This window comes from Hemiscyllium ocellatum, chromosome 2, assembly GCF_020745735.1.
Source record: "Hemiscyllium ocellatum isolate sHemOce1 chromosome 2, sHemOce1.pat.X.cur, whole genome shotgun sequence".
NCBI lineage: Eukaryota > Metazoa > Chordata > Chondrichthyes > Orectolobiformes > Hemiscylliidae > Hemiscyllium > Hemiscyllium ocellatum.
In genome coordinates this window covers 88,372,345-88,395,359 of record NC_083402.1, presented here as the reverse complement: position 1 = coordinate 88,395,359, position 23,015 = coordinate 88,372,345, and the positions used below count along the sequence as shown (strand labels likewise).

The 23,015-nt window shown below is 39.5% G+C and overlaps 1 protein-coding gene across 1 annotated transcript in view; it reads right to left on the bottom strand.

The window, feature by feature from the left end:
* Window positions 1–23,015, bottom strand: part of ntrk2a (neurotrophic tyrosine kinase, receptor, type 2a) — a 254,756-nt gene that overhangs the window by 94,857 nt on the left and 136,884 nt on the right. The window contains exon 12 of the mRNA XM_060845213.1: window positions 8,747–8,935. Coding sequence (XP_060701196.1) covers window positions 8,747–8,935 — 189 coding nt within the window. The remainder of the gene's footprint in view (window positions 1–8,746; window positions 8,936–23,015) is intronic.

Sequence of the window (23,015 nt, the reverse complement as noted above, 5' to 3'; positions counted from 1 at the left end):
TCAACAGGAATCAATGTTTAAACAGTTTGGACTTGGATGTATGAGGCTTGATTAGGAAGTTCACAGATGATGTGAAACTGGTGGGGTGGTAAATAGTGAGGAGGATAGCCTTAGATTACAGGACGATGTAGAAGGCTAATCAGCAGCAGATGGAAATCGATTTGGATCAATGCAAGATGATACACCTGGGAATGACAAACAGGGCAATGGATTACATGATGAGAGGTACGACCCTGGGAAGCACCAGGGTCAGATGGACATTGGTATACATGCCCATTGGTCCCTTAAGGTAGCAGGGCAGCTATACAGTGATTAAGGAGTTATGTGGGATATTTATCTTAGTTAGCCAAAGCACAGAGTTTAAGAGTAGGGAGATTATGTTGGAATTGTATAAACATTTTGGTTAGGCCACAGTTAGAATACTGTGTGCCCTTCTGAAATCCCCATTTTTAGGAGGCATACGATTGCACTGGAGACAGTGCAGAGAAGATTTACCAACATGTTGCCTGCTCTGAGAGTTTTGGTTATGAAGAGAAATTGGACAGACTGGATTTGTTTACTTTGGAGCCGAGGAGACTGAGGTGGGGTGTGGGTGGGATCATGATTGAGATGTATAAAATTGTGAAGGGCATAGATAGGATAGACAGAAACTTATTGTCTTCGTGGGGGGATCAATGACCAGGACCCAGTTTAAAGGAAGCAGCAAGAGGTCTAAAGGGAACATAAGGAAATGTTTTCATTTAGAGTGGGAATCTGAAACTCACTGCCTGTAAGGTTGGTACAGGCTCATAATATTTACGAAATCCTTGGATCTACATTTGCGATGTTAAGGCTATGAGCCAAGTGTTGGTAAATGGGATTAGAATAGTTTGATGTTGGTTTAACCACTGTAGACTTGATGGGCCAAAGGACTTTTTTCTGTGCTGTAGACCTCTATGACTCTGTGGCTTTGATCAGCTTCCCTGTAGGTTATTTTTGTGAACATGTATCATGATCTTTCAAATTGCTTTCAGCCAAAATGGAGAAGAAATAATGTTACAGAGTATTATGTTTTAGTGAAATATTGCTCAGCATTTCTGTTCTGAACTTTCTCCTCCACTGTTTATTAAATCTACTTTTTCTCAGCAGATTTAAGATGATTTAATACAGATTTCAAAGTTGAAAATGAAACTCAAGCAAACACCAATATAAAATATAATGAAAAGATCTAACCTCATAGCACATGAAAAGGGCCAGTCATTCAAACAATTATTTTAAAATTAATTCCCTAGCAATTAACAGGACAAGGTCACTTCTCATTTTACAGACATGAAGTGTAGACCAGATGTCTTCATTCAGCACAAATCCTCCATTATTTTATATTTAGACTCATTGGCTAGAGAGGTTATAGTTGGGGCTTATGTTGGGACACAAGTTGTCTTTAAAAAATTACCTTTATATAATGCCTTTCATTACCTCAGACTGCCAAAATGCTTTAAAGCCAATTAATTTCTGTTGAATAGTAGTCACTGTTGTACTTAAATTTCAGCCCTAAGATCTATAATACAGAAGTAGAGAGACCAGAAAACATACTAAAGACAACATAAACCAATCTGCATTACTTTTATTGAAAGCTTACTTTTAATGTGGACATTTTAGATTGGTCCTGCCAAAAACAAATCAATTGTAATTTTTTTTTAATTCACTCACAGGACATGGGTATCACTGGCTGGTCAGCATTTATTGCCCATCCTTAGCTGCCTTTGAGAAAGTGGTGGAAAGCTATCTTCTTGAACTGCTGCAATTCATGTATTATAAGTTGATGCACAATACCCTCTGGGAGGGAATTATGACCCAGTGACAGGGAAGAAACAGCTATGTATTTCCAAGTCAGGATTATGAGCGGCTGGGAGGGGAACTTACAGTTGGTGATGTTCCCAAATATCTGCTGTCTTGTCCTTCTAGATGGAAATGGTCGTGGCTTTGGAAGGTGCTGTCTGAGGATCTTTGGTGAATTTGTGCAGTGTATCTTGTAGACAGCACACACTGCTGCTACTACGTGTCAATGGTGGAGTGAGTGGATGCTTGTGGATGAGATGCCAGTCAAGTGGACGGCTTTGTTCTGGATAGTGTCAAGCTTCTTGACTGTTGTTGGAACTGCATCCATCCAGGCAAGTGGGGAGTATTCCATTGCACTCCTGACTTGTGCCTTATGGATCATGAACAGGCTTTGGGGAGTCAGGAAATGAATAACTTGCCACAGTATTCCTAGCCTCAGTATTTCTGTGGTGAGTGGAGTTGAATTTCTGGTCACCGGTCAATAGGATATTGACAATGGGTTATGGTAACACTATTGAATGTCAAGGGATGGTATTTAGATTGCCTCTTATTGGGGATGGTAATATGCCTGGCATTTGTGTGACATGAATATTACTTACTGCTTATTAACTGAAATCTGTATATTTTCCAGTTTTTGATGCATTTGAAAATGGAATGCTTGATATGAAGCTGAATTTTTTTAAAAAATTGTTCTTTAAAGGAAATGTTAAGCTTTTGTTTGTTTTGGAATATATTTTAGAATACACTACTATGAAAGTTTGTTGGTATTTTGCAGAAAGAAATCAAAACACATGTGTTGAGAAAGACCCCTCTGCAACTCAGCTACAGTGTTTCATGGTTAAGATGAATGAACACATCATCCTCTGAGGTGAGAGGACGTGACCTTAACTCTCATTGGCAATGCCATCTCTGCAGATGTCATCACAGTAAAGAATCTGAAACAAAACTTGTTATTTGCTGTCCTTCAATTCAAGGATGGCTTATGCTCAGTGTCACAAGTTTCTACAGTCTTCATGTGACTTTACAGGCCAATTCTCGACCCATGGATCTTTGGGTATAAGAGGCAGGATACAGTGGCAGAGATGGTGGGATCTAGAATCCAGCATCTGCTTCCTTTTTCTTTTCTGCTGCCACTTTGTCTCATTATAAAGACATTGTGACTCAAAGCATGGCACAGCTTGGTGGACAAATTGTCACCATTCTAGTCAATTAGTAGCAATCTCCTTTCAGTTATTGATATCAAGGCAGTTATGTTTCAAAGAGAGCAGGATATGGGGCTCTAGATCCTGCCTTATTCACTCACCCAGTTTACCCAGGTTCAGGCCTCAATGATTGCACCTGCGTGGCCACTAAGGTGCTGATTAGCTGTCCAGTGTCCAGAAGAATTTCCAGTTCCTCAGAAAACAGGCTGCAATGATAACAAGATCTTACCCTTTGTGTACACTCAATTTCCTGACAGCTGCCATGACAGCTTCATTCCACACCAGCTCAGCACCTCATTCCAACTTTAACTTTGCACATCAACCCTAAGATCAAGGAAAATTCCTTAAAGGGGTGGTTACTGATTTGTTTACCAGAGTTCCATTCAGGGGCACAGAGGTGATACATTCAATGCACCTGGTCAATAGGACACCCATTGAGATGCCCATCTAACTTCAGACAATGCACCTCCAGTTCCTCGTCCAGTCAGGTAAGGCCCTACTGTACACTTGCGGTGCATTGTCTATCACATAGCCCTTTAGAATGATGTGGACCTTGAGGGCAACGAGGCCACAGACAGACAGTTGTTACGAAAGGAGCAAAAACAGGAGCTGAGACAAGAGGAAGAACTGGAGGTAGAGGAAGATTATACTGAACAGAAAGCTGCTCCTCCTACCTGTGAAACATATCCTCCTCTTACCAACCTCCTTCATGGCCTGCACTGTTCCATCCAAGTCACCATCACTGAACTAGACATTTGGATCCCTCTAAATTGAAGGCTTTGGTACTAACAATGGATCTCTCCATCATGATACTTAATTGAGCCAGTTGGAACGTCTAACTAGAATCAGAAGTCTACGGCATGAAAAAAGGCCCCTCAGCCCATTAGGAATGAATCTTGCAATTCATCTGACTCACTTCCATTCCTGCTGTCATTGGCTCTTTAAATGGAAAGTATTCCTGCTTCCAAAGCAGTTAGTGGCTTAGTCCTGTGAAAAGTCGGAACTTTTAATCAATTTGTCACTAGGCAAAATCAAATGCAGTTCCTGCTTCCTGCCTCCATGAAAAAAATTTAGCAGATTAACTACTTCTGAATGAAAAGACAGCACTGACAGTCATCACTTGCCCATTATTTTTAAATTGAAAATAGAATTATGCTTGTTGAATGAAGTATTGCATTTGATCAGAAGAGCATTTCAGACATTCCCTTTTAATCAAGAATGGTTTTGATTTACACATCATACTTTAAGGAAATTAAAAGCTGACTCGTTCTCCTCGTTGAATTGTTGCTGATAAATTAAAAAAATGGTGACCTGATATTGACCAAAAGTTTTTCCTGTAGCTAACATTATTCTTTGAAGATTTATTTACCTCCTCCAATATTAGGTTTGGTTAAAAGTAATAAAACCGGGTCTAGTGAAAAAAAAACAGTAAAGAATTCTTTTTGCGCTAATGGAGCTAATTGATTTTGTGTAAAATATTGCGATTGCACTGGATCTTGCTGCAATGTAGGTACAGTGTTATTGAAATTCCTTTCATCTTCTCATCATCAATAACCACTCCATATGCAACCATCCATGCATGATTTACAGGCAGATCTATCAAACTGAGCTCACTTGTATTGACATATTAAAACAGGGAATCATTAGAAGGATTCCTATCTTCTGCCTGGCCTTTAAACTTTGGATGGTGCTGATTTACATCTTGCCCTGACTACTGGTTTATGTATGAAGTTTTCAAAGAACACAAACTCAACTGTATCAAAAGTGTACAAATATTCAATTCTTTAAGGATTACGTTGTATTGGAGAGAGACTTAAGGCAAATCTAAAATAGTATGATATGCATGTTAATTCAAATTTTTAAAATTAATAACATTTAGTAGCTAAAATGGAGCCTCAGACCAAAACATTGTCCTTGAAATTGCCCCCTTGCCACAGTTGTTTGATCCATGTATCTTTCCAATTTATTAAAGGGAAAATATAAAAATAAAAATTGACATTTGATAATGTGACATTTTGTCAAGTGTTGACAAAATACTTTTATCTATTCTGCCCTGCACTTTCCCACATTCTACAGAATATGCAATAAAAAAGGGGGAAAAATCATTAGCCAGTTTTCCTCAGTTCCCCAGGAGCAGACAATGCCTGCAGACAATTACATTTGTGCAAGAATTTCTTCAGTGAAAGAGTCAAAGTGAGTTGGGTAGGTGGTCAAAGCATTGTCTGTTCTTGGGAAATTCGAGTAAGTATATGCAATGCTACTCATTAGCAAATGTATCACCCTTAGATGAAATTGAACTTAACTGCTGGACACTATTGGATTTACAGTCAATTGTATATAATGCCTTTTTTTCTGTTGATTTAAATTTAACTGAATGTCCAGTGCTAAAAGTAACCACTCACTCCAAAGATGTCAGACATGGTTCAGTCGCTAGCACTACTATTTCTGGGTCACAAGAGTCTTGGTTCAAGTACACTGTAGACGGAATAATGCACTGTTGTATGTGCTGCCTTCCAGATGAAATACTAATCCCAAGACTCCGTCTACCTGTTTGAGTGGATGCAAGAAATCCTATAGCATTATAATCCATGGTGCTCTGGCCAATAGTTATCCTTTAATCCACATCACCAAGTAAGTTATTTGGCCGTTATCGCATTGCACTTCGTGGAGTTTTGCTGTGGGCATCTTGACTGCTATACTTTCGACCATACAACAATTACTACATTTTAAGAGTACTTCCTTGGCTGTAAATTGCTATATAATGTTTGATGGTCATGAAAAGTGCAATATAAAAGTAAATCTTTTTTATCAAAGTCTCAAAAGTTTTGATACAAAGCAACCTGCTTCATTCATTCCCAAGGATGCTTTGGAGTTGGTGTAGCTACATCCCAGCAAAAGTGCTGTCTCTTTGAACAGAATTCTGGAGATAAAATGGGAAGTCATTGCAAGGGTAGCAGATTATTAGTCCAGAAGTGTTCAATACAATCAACTAATAGATGGTCCGAGTTTGATTATCTAAAGTTATTGTGGTTTCAGGCAGTATGCCACTTCCAATTATGTTACAGCTGCAGTCCATTTATCATTTCCTAAAAAGGTTTAGACATGTTTACACAGGGTTCGACTTAGAAAATCAACAGTGCAACACAACTTACGCTCAAAATTGTGCTTTATCTTACTTTCTTGTCCAAATTGATCTGCATGTTGCTGGACATAAAATGTTGCCAAACATCAATGAAATTGGGGAGCATTTTAGAATGTTTCTTAAAACTTTTTCTTGTAAAAAAATGAACTTATGTTTAGGAATGGTAACTTGATGCAGTTTATTAAAATGGGCATAACATGAAAAAAATCTTTTAAATGGTGTGATTAGTTCACCACCTGTAAGTAACCTCATCTTAAAATAACTTGAAATTACTTCATAGTTTTTCAAAGAGCTATTGAATAGTTATACCAGTATTCAGAAATCAGTTACTTAACAAATAAATATAATTTGCACAGTCAAAACCTTTTGAACATGTCTATTAGTTTCCTTTGCTGAAAATGTGTTGCTGGAAAAGCGCAGCAGGTCAGACAGCATCCAAAGAGCTTTTCCAGCAACACATTTTCAGCTCTGATCTCCAGCATCCACAGTCCTCACTTTCTCCCATTAGTTTCCTTTCACTTGAATGTACTAATTTAATCTTAAGAGCCTTCTTGAAGGATTGCAAACAATTGAAATTAGTGGAACTTTGTAATGGCGATGAGAGGCCATGCCCATTTGAGGATAAAGTTAAAAATCACGCAGCACCAGATTATAGTCCAATAGGTTAATTTGGTAGCACTAGCTTTCAGAGCATTGCTCCTTCATCATGTGGTTGTGGAGTACAAGATCATAAGGCACGAAATTTATAGCAAAAGATTACAGGGTCATACATTGATAAATTGAACAAACCTGGATTGTTAAGTCTTTCATATTTCAGAATGCAGGTTTCAGTTCATTAATATGTAAATCCAAGAACTTATTTTAAATCACTTTCCTGAGATAACATAGGGTTTTATAACAAAAGGTGACATCTTAGCTCAGACAATGCATTAAAGGTGTGAAGTCAGAGTCTGTCTGTATCCCAATCTTGCATCAGACTGGTTCTATTTCCAAAGTAGAATTTACAAAATATTACATGTATTGACTACCTATAGATTGTAAATTTTTTTGAGCAAAATAGAATGTATCTGCAAATATAATTCTGCAAACACAAATTCACCCCATGTATGTATGTGTGCATGCATGAGAGAGAGAGTGAGTGTGTGCATGTGAGTATGAGCGCACATAAGAGAGTGTTTGCATGTGTGAAAGCTTGGTAAAGCATGCGTATGGGTGTAATGGAGTATAAGCCTGTGAGAGGGTAATAGTATGGGTATGAGTGTGAGGGGTGTACGTGTGTGTGTGTATGAGAGAGGGTCTGTGTGTGTGTGAGTATGTATGAGAGTGTGTGTATGTATGTGTGTGTACATAGTGTAGTGAGGTCACCTGTAGTGTGACATGCATCCAAGGTCCAGGTTGAGGCCATCCCCATGCTACCGAACTTGGCTTTCAGCCTCTATTTGGCCACTTTGTGTTGTTGCCTATCCCAAAATCCATCTTGGAGGACAGTCACTCGAAGATACAAGGTTTAAAGGTGAAAAGCAGAGGTGTAGGGAAGGTCTTGGCGAGGTGCTCATCCTCATTGATAATGTGTTGCAGGCTGTGAAGAACATGGTGTAGTTTCTTGGCTCCTAGGAAGGCTAGTACTCGGCAAAGTGGCCGAGCAGAGGCTGATAACTAAGTTCAGTACCTATGGGGATGGCCTCAACTGGGACTCAATCTTGAATTCATGTTAAACTACAGGTGATCCCTTTGTCTCCCTCTCTCTCTGTCTGTCTTTCTCTCTCTGTCTCTCTATCTCTCTCACACACACACACACTCTCTCACATGTGCACTCACACTCATGCACACACTCACTCTCTCTCTCTCTTTCTCTCTCACATGCATGCACATACACATACAAGTCAATAGAGTGAGATTTGTGTTTGCATAATTATATTTGCAGATACATTCTATTTTGCTCAAAAAATGCACAATCTGCAGTCACACAATGCAGGCAGTCAAACAATGTAATATTTTGTAAATTCTACTTTGGAAATAGAACCAGTCTGACTCAAGACTGGGATACAGACAGACTCTGACCTCATATCTTTAATGCTTCATCTGAGCTGAGATGTCACCTTTTGTTACAAAACCTTATGTTATCTCGGGAAGTGACTTAAAAGAAGTTTTGGGATTTACATATTAATGAACTGAAACATGCATTCTAAAAGATGAAGGATTTAACAATTCGGTTTTGTTCAATATATCACTGTATACACTGTAATCTAAAAATTATGTGTCTTATAAGCTTATATTTCACAACCACCTGATGAAGGAGCAGCGCTCCAAAAGCTAATGCTTCCAAATAAACCCGTTGGACTATAACCTGGTGTGTGATTTTTAACTTTGTCCACCCCAGTCCAACACCGGATCCTCCACATCATTCAAGAATAATGTACATTGTGCTTAAATGTTCTGCTATCTGTTATGCTTGTTTTGATGACGTCAGGCATATTCCATTGAAAAAGCAATGTAACGTGATGGAAACTCCTCTTCAGTGCATGCATACACAATGGATTACATACATTCACACTTTGCAATGTGTTGATAATGAAATACTCACAAGTATCAGGTTTGAGTAAACCATGAGAATTCCTGAAGTACTGCGGGTTTTCAATCACAGGAATCTTTGTCATCCCAATGATAACTGCATCAGGTCCACCTTCTGAGGAGGATGGAGTGTTGCTGCCATTAGTTACATGATGTAATGGACTGGCTGAATCATCATCAGTGCTGATTACTGAAGAAGGACCTAGAAGTAGTTTACATTCATCAAACCTACATATATATACAACAATGTAAATACTTCAATAGCAGAATTAACGACAAAAATAGCTCAGATCACCAGTCTATAATTTTTGAAGAAAATAAATAGATTTTGTTTGTTGAATATCTGTACACTTTGAAATACTTCCTGTAAATGCTGGAGAATGAGATATTAATTGGATTTCTGGAGCAAAACATTATCAGTCCTCAAAGATTAAGCTTTGCCATTCCCCATTTAGCAAAAGAACACTGTGATATTAGTAATAAACACATTCCATTAATATTACTATTAATATTGCACAATCCAATTTAACTGCCCTACATGCCAACATATAACATACAGAAACAGTTTTTTAAAAACTGCCACACATACAAAATGACTGGCAACTCAAAAAGAAGTGCAAAGTGAAGCAAATGCTGTGTCCATGAGCTTTAGAATGAAAAAAAAAGGTAATTTTCCTTTTTGTTACATTTGCTTTCAAAACTTTTATGGTGTTTTGGATCACATGGCAGAATTTAGTCCGTTGGTCTACAAAATATAATAGCACATGAAATGTAATTACAATGAGAGTGCATTGAAATATGAGCTTGTCTTGATCAAAGGTCCAGGAACATCCAATATTTCATCAGTCTTGTTAATATACAAGGATGAATAACTGGAACATAAAAATGCACTGTTGCTCTAAATTTAGATACTTCAAAAGAAAGATGTGAGCATAATTTATTTCATAGAGTTTGACAGACAGCATCTCTGGAAATATAGATTTTTGATATTTTCTGTTGTAGGTTGCAGTCTGCTTGCTTTTGAAACCAAAACTAATGGTAAGTGAAATGCATTCAATGCTCAATTGAATCTGCCAACAATACTAAATCATCCACATAAAAAGCACACATTTGAAAAGTGCTCAGAAATGATGCTCCAAGACATTTTTGTAATAACACTGATGAAGACATTGATCTGGATCAGTTGCAGTGAACAGTTTTACCTAGCATTTCTGTTCCAAGAAATACATTCAAAAGCTTCAGCCTTGCCTTTATAAATATCTTATAACTGAAAACCAACCAGCTCTTTTTCCAAGGTACGGTGATAGACTCAAGAATCATTGAGAAAATTCATTTGTGATTTTATTGCACAAGGAATGTGAATAATATTTTATAAAACTGGCCATAAGACAGATAACGATTTTGACAATTATGAACTCTAACAATTCTGAGGAGTTCAACACTCATCTTCGGAAGTGCATCCCCATTGCACTAATTCCACTACTTCCAAACTGACTCACACTGCATCTGCCATGGTTGAGATGGCTTGTTCCATTATGAGCACAATTGTGAATAAAGCTAAGAAATAGATTTGTTGAGATCTGAATTAATTTCACTTAGGGTTATTTACAATGGAGAGGAGAAAAATCACAATTCTGGACTTAACACTGTCTGAGCTAATATCCTATAATGGAAACATTTCTTTCTTTCCTAAACTTATGTTTCAAGCCACAATATATTGAATGCTGCTCTATTTAAAACAAAATAACATGCAATGTCACAACTGTTACATTTTCCCAGTTTCTGGATCGTAAATATGAATATAAGGGTTCCAATTGGTTCTTCTCTCAGTGGCTAACTATTCATTAAGGTGTAAAACTGAACCATCCAGAAAAGTCCCAGGCTCAAAATCTGCTCCAACACTGAACATAGACAGTGTGGTGATGAAAACACTATACTTGTTCTCATGGGCAATAAAATCACCCAGGTTTCTCATTCAGTTGGTCTGTCTGGCAATCCTTACTATCATGCATACATGTGGTTGGGGGATCAGGACAGGACCGCAGCATACCCATATGATCAAATAATCTGCTGGTATTTTCCTTGTTAAACACAAAATCAATGAAGAAATGCTGTTGTTGGTCTCGCGCTCACAGCCACCTGCAGAGATATTGTCATTGCATGTATTTAGTGATTAGAATAATGGCAGAATCTGCAAATGGTGAGACATTGGGCACGAACGATATGCAGCCAGGGTAGGGGTTTCAAAATTCTAAATCACCACAGGGCAAGTTTGCAGATGCGATCTGTTTCAAACATCCCTCACCTGACTCCAGTTGGAAAACCTTTAGAAGGAAGTCGGTGGGTATGCACAATGAAATACTTGGTGCAATTGTCAGGCCTGCTGGAATTCATCAGTCAATGTCAAGAATTTTGCACAGGACATTGCAAAAGGCATGGATTCCATCCTATCCAGCTTAGAAGTTGGGGGGGGTCAACTCAACTACCACATTATGTGGGCCTAGCCATAGTAACCAATGTTTGATTACTGATACCTAAGTTTCTATTTCACTACAAGCAGAAACCTTGCATTGTCGGAGTGCTACAGTAGTAACTCAGAAATTATGCAATGTCAATTTGCTTCTGAGGATGCTCATTCTTCTCCATGGAAGCTGTTATTTTGTTGAAAATATGTACTGTACCTTTTAGAGAGAGTGACAAGCATGTAGCAGGCACAAAGTGTACTGGAAATTGAAAGATGTCACATTTTGGATGTAACCTAGATACCTCGTTGTTTTCACAGCAGTTCAAATTTAATCCATCAGTTTAAATTATACCCCAAGATACTAAAACCCAATTGAATTTGAATTTTACTGTTTTGACAACATCAAACCAATGAGACAATCCAACGTTTTGAGGTACAAAGAGCAAGCATTTTGGACAGTTAGCAGAGAAAGAGCACCACCTGCCATTGCTCATATAGACTGCCTGAAAACTCTCTTAAAAAAGAAAGTAGCTTTTTCATGTGAAACATCTTTGCAGCAGAAAATGGTGGATGACTCAGAGATCTACAAACAGAGGAAGATCAATGCTGTCGGATTTTGAAACCTGAGTTGCTGTAAATTTAATAGGGGCTTTACCGGTTCAGTATATTGTTATAGAGTGGGAGGTAGGTAACAAATTTTTAAGACAAAGGAGGCTTAGAGTTGTAAATGGTTATTGTTTAATTATCACTTTTGGAGCTAAAGAATAAAAATTTTTTTAAAGAGTGGAATTTGGATACTTCTCTGTCACCCATACTTTAACAGATTATGAGGCGAGGTGAGTTTTTCTGTGTGTTTGATTTAATTAGCAGAATGGTTTACTACCTTGTTGTAACAGTTTGGGGGCTCGGGCCCATGATTTGGACAAGTTTAGACAGATCTAAGTTGAGATTTGGACAGATTTGAGATGTGAAATATCCCAGCAGATTTAAACAATGCCAATTAGTGTCCAAAATCTTTAAATAAAATGTAGGTGAGACAATTTGTTTAATTTTGGTTACTTGTGGTTGGTTAAATTAAAAGTGAGAGAAATGGCTCTCAAAATTGCTAAAGAGGTTCTGGGGATTGAAGATGATCCCCAAATTTTCCAGGAAGGTTTAGGAGAAACGAAAAGAAAAACATACTTTTAGAATTAGCAAAGAGGTTAGAAATGGGTTTAACCGAGGACAAACATAAAGCTGAAATCATAAGGGAGTTACTCAAACACTTAAGTGTGTCAGAGAAACAGACAAGTGCAGTAGAGTTACAATTGAGGAAAATGGAGTTACAAGGTAAAGAGAGAGAGGAAAAAGAATGGGAAAGAGAAAGAGAAAAAGAGAGAAGAACGAGAGGCAGCCATAGAGTCATAAAGTCATAGAGATGTACAGCATGGAAACAGGCACTTCTGTCCAACCCGTCCATGCCGACCAGATATCCCGACCCAATCTAGTCCCAGCTGCCAGTACCCGGCCCATATCCCTCCAAACCTATATACTCATATACCCATTATATACCCATCCAAATGCCTCTTAAATGTTGCAATTGTACCAGCCTCCACAAGAGAGAGAGAATTTGAACTTCAGAAGTTGCGAATTAGTTAGCAAAGCCAAGTCAACAGGATGGAGATTAAAAGAGAATGTAGTGATATGTACAAAATGTTAAAACACTGCCGTATTTTGATGAGAAAAATGTCATAGCCTTCTTTATTTCATTTGAAAAATTGGCTCGGCAGATAGAGTGGTCAGAGGACTTGTGGGTAATGATATTTCAGACTGACCAGGTAGGCAGAGGTATTTACAGTGCTTTCAGATGAGGGGTCAAGACATTATGAAGAGGTTAAACAGGCTATTTTAAGTGCTTATGTATTGGTACCAGAAACGTATAGACAATGGTTCAGAAACACAAAGAAGGAACCAGATCAGACTTAATTTGAGTTCGAAAGAGTTAAACATAATAATTTTGATAGATTGGTGTGGGTATTAAAAATAGATAAAAGGCTCTAAGAAAGATTATTCTACTGGAGGAGTTTAACAGCTCACTCCCAGAAATTGTAAGAATTCATGTGGATGAACATAAAGTTTAAGAAGTGAGAAGATCAGCAGAGATGGCAGATGAATATACATTAGTGCATACGGCAAAGCTTAGCTTCTGGCAAGAATTTCATCCTGTGAGGGATAGAATTTGGGGGAAGGGGAGATCCTACACAATGAAACAAAGTGTAGAGGACACTGATAATTGTTTATACAGGATAAAAAAGAAGCCCAAGAGGGTGAAAAAGAGGAGAAAGGCCAAAGGTGTAACGGAGTGGGACATTGAAAATTACAGTGCCGGTGGTTTTAAAAGGGCACTGTGGAAAGTGTTTTCACTGCCAGAAAGTGAGACACATAAAGTAACAGTGCTGGTCGCTAAAGAAAGACACTGTGGGAAAGATGTGGTAAAAGAAGCTAAGCCAGTGGCATTAGTAAAAGTAGTAAAGGAGACACAAGAAGAGATGAGGAACTGCAGGAGAATGCACAGCCTAGACAGGGGCTGGGTGTGGGGTTTGTGCCTAATCTGTACAAAGTATTCACTTCTGTGGGTAAAGCTTACTCAGAAAGAACAGAGGGAGAGAGGAAGGAAGTTATAATTTTGAAAGATGCAGGATCTAACCAGTCTCTAATAGTAAGAGATGAACGTATTTGCACTCTTTCTGACTCGTTACATGAAAGAGTGGTAATTTGTTGGATAGATGGACAGGAATTTAGCGTTGGAGTGCCAACTCAAAACTGGGGAAGTAATAGTGGTAGTGATTGACAGAGGGTCAGTTCCAGGAATCCAGTTTGTTCTTGGGAATGATTTAGCAGGATCCAAGGTAGGAGTGACACCCCTTGTTGTGGAGACGCCCAAGGAAGGCCAGGGAACTAAGAATTTAAAAGAAAAATACCCTGGTATTTTCACAGACTGTGTAGTAACAAGAACTTACTATCTAAGTCACAGCACAAAGCAAAAACTAAAGAGAAAGAAGAAGGAGTTGAGGCTCAGTTAGCAGATACCATTTGACGTAATGGTGCAGGTTAAATCTGAACAGCAGAGGGTCAGACAGAAGTATTTAGTCCTGAAAGGCTAATGGACTTATAATAGAAAGACGAGACAATAAAAGATCTATATGTTGATGCATACTCAGAAAAAAAATCAGAATGTATTCCCAAGGGTTATTATCTGAAAGATAGAATCCTAAGATGAAAATGGAGACCACAGCAGGTTAGTGCAGAGGAGAAATGGGCCGAAGTGCACTAGGTTGTGTTGCCAGTAGCATACAAACAGCAAGTGTTATGGCAGCATGTGAACTACCAGTACGAGGTCACCTAGGTGTACGGAAGACTCAGGCTAAGATACAAAAGCATTTGGATTGGCCTGGAATGCACAAGAATGTGGTTAACTTTTGCCATATATGTCATACATGCCAAATGTAAGCCATAGGCAGTAATAAAACAGCACCTTTGTTGCCAATTCCTGCATTCAAAGAACCATTCACATGGGTTATGATTGATTGTGTACGTCTCCTTCCAAGAAGTAAACGTGGGAACCACTACCTGCTAACCATAATAGATGTCGAGAAACAGACTGGGAAACAGATTTTGGAAAGGTGCAGAAGCCATAGGGTCGTAGTCATGGGCGACTTCAACTTCCCAAATATTGATTGGAAGCTCTTTAGATCAAGTAGATTGGATGGGGCGGTGTTTGTGCAGTGTATCCAGGAAGCTTTTCTAACTCAGTATGTAGATTGTCCAACCAGAGGGGAGGCCATATTGGATTTGGTACTCGGTAATGAACCGGGACAAGTGGTGGGCTTGTTAGTGGGTGAACATTTTGGTGATGGTGACCACAATTCTGTGACTTTCACCTTGGTTGTGGAGAGAGATAGGTGCGCACAACAGGGTAGATTTTACAATTGGGGGAAGGGAAATTACGATGCTGTAAGACAGGATTTGAGGAGCATAAGTTGGGAGCATAGGCTGTCAGGGAAGGATGTGGTGGAAATGTGGAACTTTTTCAAGGAACAGATACGACGTGTCCTTGATATGTATGTACCTATCCGGCAGGAAAGAAATGGTCGTGTGAGGGAGCCTTGGTTGACGAGGGAGGTTGAATGTCTAGTAAAGAGGAAGAAGGAGGCTTACATAAGGTTGAGGAAACAGGGTTCAGACAGAGCAGTGGAGGGATACAGGATAGCCAGAAGGGACCTGAAGAAAGGGATTAGGAGAGCTAAGAGAGGGCATAAAAAACCTTGACAGATAGGATCAAGGATAACCCCGAGGCATTTTATGCGTAGATGAGAAACATGAGAATGACGAGAACGAGGGTAGGTCCGATCAAGGACAGTACTGGGAGATTGTGTATTGAGTCGGAAGAGATAGGAGAAGTCTTGAATGAGTACTTTTCTTCAGTATTTACGAACGAGAGGGACCGTATTGTTGAAGAGGAGAGTGTGAAACGGACTGGTAAGCTAGAAGAGATACTTGTTAGGAAGGAAGATATATTGGACATTTTGAACAACTTGAGGATAGACAAGTCCGCCGGGCTTGACGGGATATATCCTAGGATTATGTGGGAAGCAAGAGAGGAAATTGCAGTACCGTTGGCAATGATCTTTTCGTCTTCACTGTCAATGGGGGTGGTACCAGGGGACTGGAGAGTAGCGAATGTTGTGCCCCTGTTCAAAAAAAGGAATAGGGATAACCCCGAGAATTACAGGCCAGTTAGTCTTACTTCTGTGGTAGGCAAAGTAATGGAAAGGGTACTGAGGGATAGGATTTATGAGTATCTGGAAAGACACTGCTTGATTAGGGACAGCCAGCACGGATTTGTGAAGGGTAGGTCTTGCCTTACAAGTCTTATTGAATTCTTTGAGGAGGTGACCAAGCATGTGGATGAGGGTAGAGCAGTGGATGTAGTGTACATGGATTTTAGTAAGGCATTTGATAAGGTTCCCCATGGTAGGCTTATGTGGAAAGTCAGGAGGCATGGGATAGAGGGAAATTTGGCCAATTGGATAGAAAACTGGCTAACCGGTCGAAGTCAGAGAGTGGTGGTAGATGGTAAATATTCAGCCTGGAGCCCAGTTACAAGTGGAGTTCCGCAGGGATCAGTTCTGGGTCCTCTGCTGTTTGTAATTTTTATTAATGACTTGGATGAGGGAGTCGAAGGGTGGGTCAGTAAATTTGCAGATGATACGAAGATAGGTGGAGTTGTGGACAGTGAGGAGGGCTGTTGTCGGCTGCAAAGGGACTTAGATATGATGCAGAGCTGGGCTGAGGAGTGGCAGATGGAGTTCAACCCTGCCAAGTGTGAGGTTGTCCATTTTGGAAGAACAAATAAGAATGCGGAATACAGGGTTAACGGTAGGGTTCTTAGTCAGGTGGAGGAACAGAGGGATCTTGGGGTCTATGTACATAGATCTTTGAAAGTTGCCACTCAGGTGGATAGAGCTTGTAAGAAGGCCTATGGTGTATTAGCGTTCATTAGCAGAGGGATTGAATTCAAGAGTCGTGAAGTGATGTTGCAGCTGTACAGGACTTTGGTTAGGCCACATTTGGAGTACTGTGTGCAGTTCTGGTCACCTCACTTTAGGAAAGATGTGGAAGCTTTGGAGAGGGTGCAGAGAAGATTTACCAGGATGTTGCCTGGAATGGAGAATAGGTCGTACGAGGATAGGTTGAGAGTTCTCGGCCTTTTCTCGTTGGAACGGCGAAGGATGAGGGGTGAATTGATAGAGGTTTATAAGATGATCAGAGGAATAGATAGAGTAGACAGTCAGAAACTTTTTCCCCAGGTACAACAGAGTGTTACAAGGGGACATAAATTTAAGGTGAAGGGTGGAAGGTATAGGGGAGATGTCAGGGGTGGGTTGTTTACCCAGAGAGTGGTGGGGGCATGGAATGCGCTGCCCGTGGGAGTGGTAGAGTCAGAATCATTGGCGACCTTTAAGCGGCAATTGGATAGGAACATGGATGGGTGCTTAATCTAGGATTGATGTTCGGCACAACAACATACCAGATTTCTGCAGCCAATTATGGGGGTTTAGGCAAAAAGAATGGGAGAGGAGTTAATAGCGTTCTTCACACGATACAGGCTATCCAGAGAGATTCAATCAGACCAAGAGTCTAATTTTACTGCTAGGCTGTTTAAGGAAGTCATGGAGAGCTGAGGTATACTTTAAATCAGGTGCATATCATCCTGATTCCCAGGGAGCTTCAGAAAGGTGGCATCAGACTCTGAAGACCATGTGAAGAACATACTGTCAGGATTACCCGAATGATTGGGATGAAGGTATCCCTTTTCCTTGTTTGCCATTAGAGATGTCCCAAATGAATCTACTCAGTTTTCTCCCTTTGAGTTAATAATTGGACATGAAGTGAGAGGGCTTTTGAAATTAATTAAGGAGAAATTGACAGGACCAAAGTCAGAGATCTCTCACTTGGATTATGTATCAGATGTGAGGGAGAGATTAAGTCTTTAGGTGAGTTAGCTAAGCAGCACCTGAAGAGTGACAGCATAGAATGGAGCAGGTGACAGATAAAAACTGATATGGACATTTCCCCTTGGGGGTGACATATTAATATTGTTACCAGTGTTAGGAGATCCCTTCAAAGCCAGGTTTAGTGGTCCCTATCAAATTGAGAACAAGTTGAGTCAGGTAAACTATCTGGCAAAGATGCAGGATCGAAGAAAACAGTATTGGGCATGTCATGTGAGTATGTTGAAACCTTATTATAATAGAGAAAAAGGTGTCAGTCACTGCCCGACAGAGTGAGGCATAAATCCAGATATTGTAGTGTTTGATATGCCTCAAAGTACATTAAACAATGAGGAAGTCATTGCAGAGTGGGATAGGTCAGTAAACTATCTGTCCATGGAGCAAAGAATGCAGTTGAAATGTTTATTACAGCAATATGAAGACAAATGCAGGAATAGGATGGGGAGAGCTAATGCTATTGTGCATGAGGTAGATGTAGGGAATGCTGTTCCAATAAAACAACACTCCTGCAGGCTTAATCCTTTCAAAGCCATACAAGTCCAGATGGAAGTGGACGGGATGCTCAACAAAAATAACAAGCCAGAGCAAGTGGAGTTTGCCAATTGTCTTAGTTCCCAAACTGAATGGGACTCAACGATTTTGTGTGGACTATCGGATGGTTAACACCATAACAAAATCGGACTCATAACCAATACCAAGATTGGAGGACTGCAGGAGAAAGTTGGACAAGCCAGTTACATCACAAAGTTGGACTTACTGCGTGGTTTTTGGCAGGTGACTTTATTAGAGAAAGTGAAAGGAATTTTTGCATTTGTAACCCCCACTTTGGGCTATATCAGTTCAAAATAATGCCCTTTGGAATGAAGAATGCATGAACAGAGGCTGGGTTAACAAACTTTGCAGTCTATCTGGATGATGTAGTGATCTTCAGTCAGTCCTGGAAAGATCACATGGTACATTTGGCAGAGCTCTTTGAATGATTAAGAGAAGCAAAACTGGTAATAAACATAAAGATAACAGAGTTCACAGAAGCAGAGGTGACGATCTTGGGACAAAACATCAGTCATGGAAGGTTGACCCCAAGGAACACAAAAACAAAGGCCATCGAGGAATTTCCACAACCAACCTCGAAGAAAGAGGTGCTTCAATTTTTGGAATTAAACGGATTCTAGTGGCATTGTTAACAAATTTGCTGAAGAAGAATACAAACATTTGGTGGACAGAATAATGCCAGGAGGCATTTGGCAATTTAAAAGCAGTATGAACCACCCCACCAGTTTTAGCTACACCAAACCTTTTGAAACCCTTCAAAGTTGCAATCAATGCTAGTGGCATAGGAATTGGAGCTGTACTACTACAGGAAGCTGATGATGGAATTGAACTGCCAGTTGGTTACTTTTCAAAGAAAGTCAACACCCACCAGAGAAACTACTCTACCATCAACAGGAATTATTGAATTTGGTACTGGCCTTACATTTTAATATGTATGTTAGAGACAGTTGTGTACACAGATCACAATCCTCTTACATTCTTGGAACAATTTAAAGACAAGAATATCAGATTATTTCATTGGAAACTTTCAATTTACAAATCGTACATGATTCAGGTCATATGAATGTGTTAGCTGATGTGTTACTGCAGATTTAATGGATGAAGTATAGATAAGATTGAACAGATACCAATGTTATGTAAAAATGCATGCAGAAGTTTATATGAACTGAGATTAATGTCCTATCTATTCCATGGGAATAGGGTTAAGAATTAGAAACAAAACAAATGGAGCCATCTTTTCATTATAATAGTTAATTTTTTTTAAGGGGAGAGGTGTTATGAAGTTGAAGGTATACTGTACCTTTAAGAGAGAGTGAAAGTTGGCAAACACCTGTGATGTCACAGAATGTGCCAGAAAATTGAAAGGTGGAACATTTTGGCTGTAGCCTAGATACCTCGTTGTTTTCACAACAGTTCAAATTTAACCAATCATGCCCCAAGATACTAAAACCCATTCACATTTGAATTTAATATTTTGACAACATTGAACCAATGAGACAATCTGATGTTTTGGGGTAAAACAAATGCAGGTATTTTGCACAGTTAACAGAGAAAAGGCATCACCTGACATTGTCAGACAGACTGCCCAAAAACTCTCTTAAAAAAGTGTCCTTTTCATATGAAACAGCTATGCAGCAGAAGACTGCAGAAGATCCAGTGAGACCTACAAACAGAGGAAGATCACCACTGCATGGTTTTGAAACTTGAGTTGCTGTAAATTTTATAGGGACTTTATCGGATTAGTACATTGTTATAGAGTGGGAGGTAGGTAACATTTTTTAAGACAAAGGAGGCTTAGAGTTGGAAATAGTTGTTTAATGTTCACTTTTGGAGTTAAAGATTTTTTTTCTTTAAGTAGTAGAATTTGGGTAGTACTCTGTCACTCATACTTTAATAGATTATGAGGTGAGGTGAGCTTTTCTATGTGTTTGGTTTAATTAGCAGAAGGGTTTACTGCCATGTCATAACAAAGCTATACATCTTGTTACCATGTCTACAGATGTAGGTGCACGAAAATGTTTGCAGTGTGTCATATCAGTCTAGTATTTTGTTCCCTGAGTTTTATTAGAATTGGTTGGTGTACCTATGGAATCCTATCCTGATCCAGTTCTCAATGCATTTTAATTGGTTTTAATAAGCTCACATTTTTGATAGAATGAGCCTGAACCTTCTACCTCATGCAGATTTATGAAATGTAGGAGATATGTTTGTGTTCTTTGAATCTGCAGCTGCATGCAAGAATTTTTAACATTTAACATACTCAAGATCACTTTTGCGATTGAACAGTCTATGAACTCCCCTTCCTCAACGCGCCAGTTTAGAAATCAAACAGGTTCTCCTGTCTACAACACTCACCAGTCAATATACACGTTGGAATTCATACAATTGGTGCACTATAAAATTCAACTAAAGAGGGTACTAGCCATTTAATCATCTTGCAAGCTTTACAAAGAAAATAAGACTATAAAGTGTGAGAACAGAAGTAGACATTTAGCCCATTGAGGTTAACAACATGTTAAGGAAGCTTTTTCATGTTGCTATTTTGCGATGATTGCACAAGTGGTTTTCTCCACAAACAGGATGTTGACATCTGTCTAAAAGAACATTCTACCCACCAGATAATTGAGCAATACTGTATACAGATTTCAGTGCTGGTGACACACCAGGAATGTACAGTGTACACCCCAATGACTGACCAAATCAAAGCATGTGTTCCTTCAGTTGTTCCTCATAGACAGAGTACAACATTCACTCAATCAGCAGATACTTGCAAAACCCATAGTAAGATAAAACAATTATCATCTACTGTTAGAACATGGGTCTACAATTGGGCTGCACTCAACAACCTCAGCAATTCTGAGTGCAAGATAAATAGTTTTGGCAATACTGTCTTTTCAGAGCTATTCCAAGTTTTTCACTTGGATTTTGAGAAGCCCCCCCGATAAGTTGAAGATAGAAACAGTGACCATATAGAAAATGGCGCCCGGCGTGTCGGGTAAAATGGTCAATGTTTGTGGGGCATTGGCTGTACTGACCGACATGCTGAGCGAGACACAAACTGCTAACACTGCAACTTCATATAAACTGCTAACACTGCAACTTGTAAGGTTCCCTGAAAGAAGTCCGAATAAACAAGTCCATAGTAAACCCATCAAGTCCAGGGGCAGTCGCCAGAACAATTCTGATATCTGAATGTTTAACTTTTGAGCGATTCTGGTATCTGAATGTTTAACTTGAGAGCAGTACAAGAATGCTGATGTCTTAACTAAAGAAAATGTTGGTAGCTTATCTTCAGAAAAATGCTAATGTCTTAACTTGAGGTAATGCTGACGTCTGTATGTCGGACTTAGAACATTCCTGATGTGTACGTTTACATTTAAGTATAACTTGATTAACATACTTTGTGATAACCCCATGACACGGGATTCTGCCTTGGGTGAGAAGTTATGTATAAATATGACAACCTTCCCAATTGAGAGTGAGAGACCACCGTCTAGCATCCGGCATGGGCTAGAGTGGATCTGCTCCCAAGCTTGTTTGTATACGTGTATACTTGCAATCTTGAATAAAGACAGTACTGTTGACGCTATTAATTAAGTGGTGGTTCTCTGTTCTCGGACAGGCGTTCACAAGAAGCCAGCAAGCTCAGGCTGAGCTTCGACACCCCTACACTAACCCTGGGGAAGTAACAGTAGGGTTCCATGGAGCACAAACATACAGTTCTCTCTCAGGAAAACAGTATATCGCTTCCCACTGCTACCATTCCTCAGTGTCTTTGTTGTTAGCAGTCAATTATCCAGCCAGGACAACTGCTGTTAATCTGAGGCAGTGCAATCCAAAGATGGACCCTCAAAATCCAGAAGCTGCTTGTGGCTATTCTTCAAACCCATCCTCAGTCTTTGCCACTGGAAGTCTGTAGCCTTCCAACAGCAACTTTGCAGCCAATGGGACAGGACTGCAAAGGAACATGACAACAAGCAAAGGAGCACAAGGAATACACAAGCATGATTAGTTGCCATTTGTATTCAATATATTATGCTTTGCTAGTTTGTAATAGTTGTAACTTTTGCATTTTGGCCAAATGGACATTGTGATGAGAAGCAAAGGGAGAGTAAGGTGAAGAACTGTTGCTGAATGGGGATTTGGGTTGTATTTACTGATATTTCACTTGAGTTGATCAGGGACAACCCAAACTCCATCTTTTTTGGTTTGGGAGTATGGCTTTCCTTGTGCAAGATAGATTGGACACTAGTGTCATAAGCTCTGCCAGTGAATGAGAGCCTTGGTCACTCAGCAGTCACCCTTTGGTTTATCAGGCTGAAACAAATGCTAACAAAACAGCAAACTATCCTAGGATGTAGTTATCGTGACTGTGGCCTAGATACCAAGCACTGAAATGCATGTTTCATTGCATGGCACACCTCCTGATAGTTAAGCAAGTGCAATTCCTTTTGAGATTTTCAGAGTTCATGAAGCAGCATACATGCAATTAATGCCACATTACTCCATAGGGGAGCCTGTAGTCCTTGTAAAGCTGCATACTTGATCTGTTTCTCTCAAGCAGGAGAGAATTAAATTGTTTTGCATATTTCTGAAAAGAGAGACACGTCACCTAGCATGCATCAAGAATGCCAAATTTTAAAAGACCATGGTAGTTCATAACCATAGGAAGAAAGTAGTGCTGATTAGTTGACAAGTCAACTCTTCTTGAT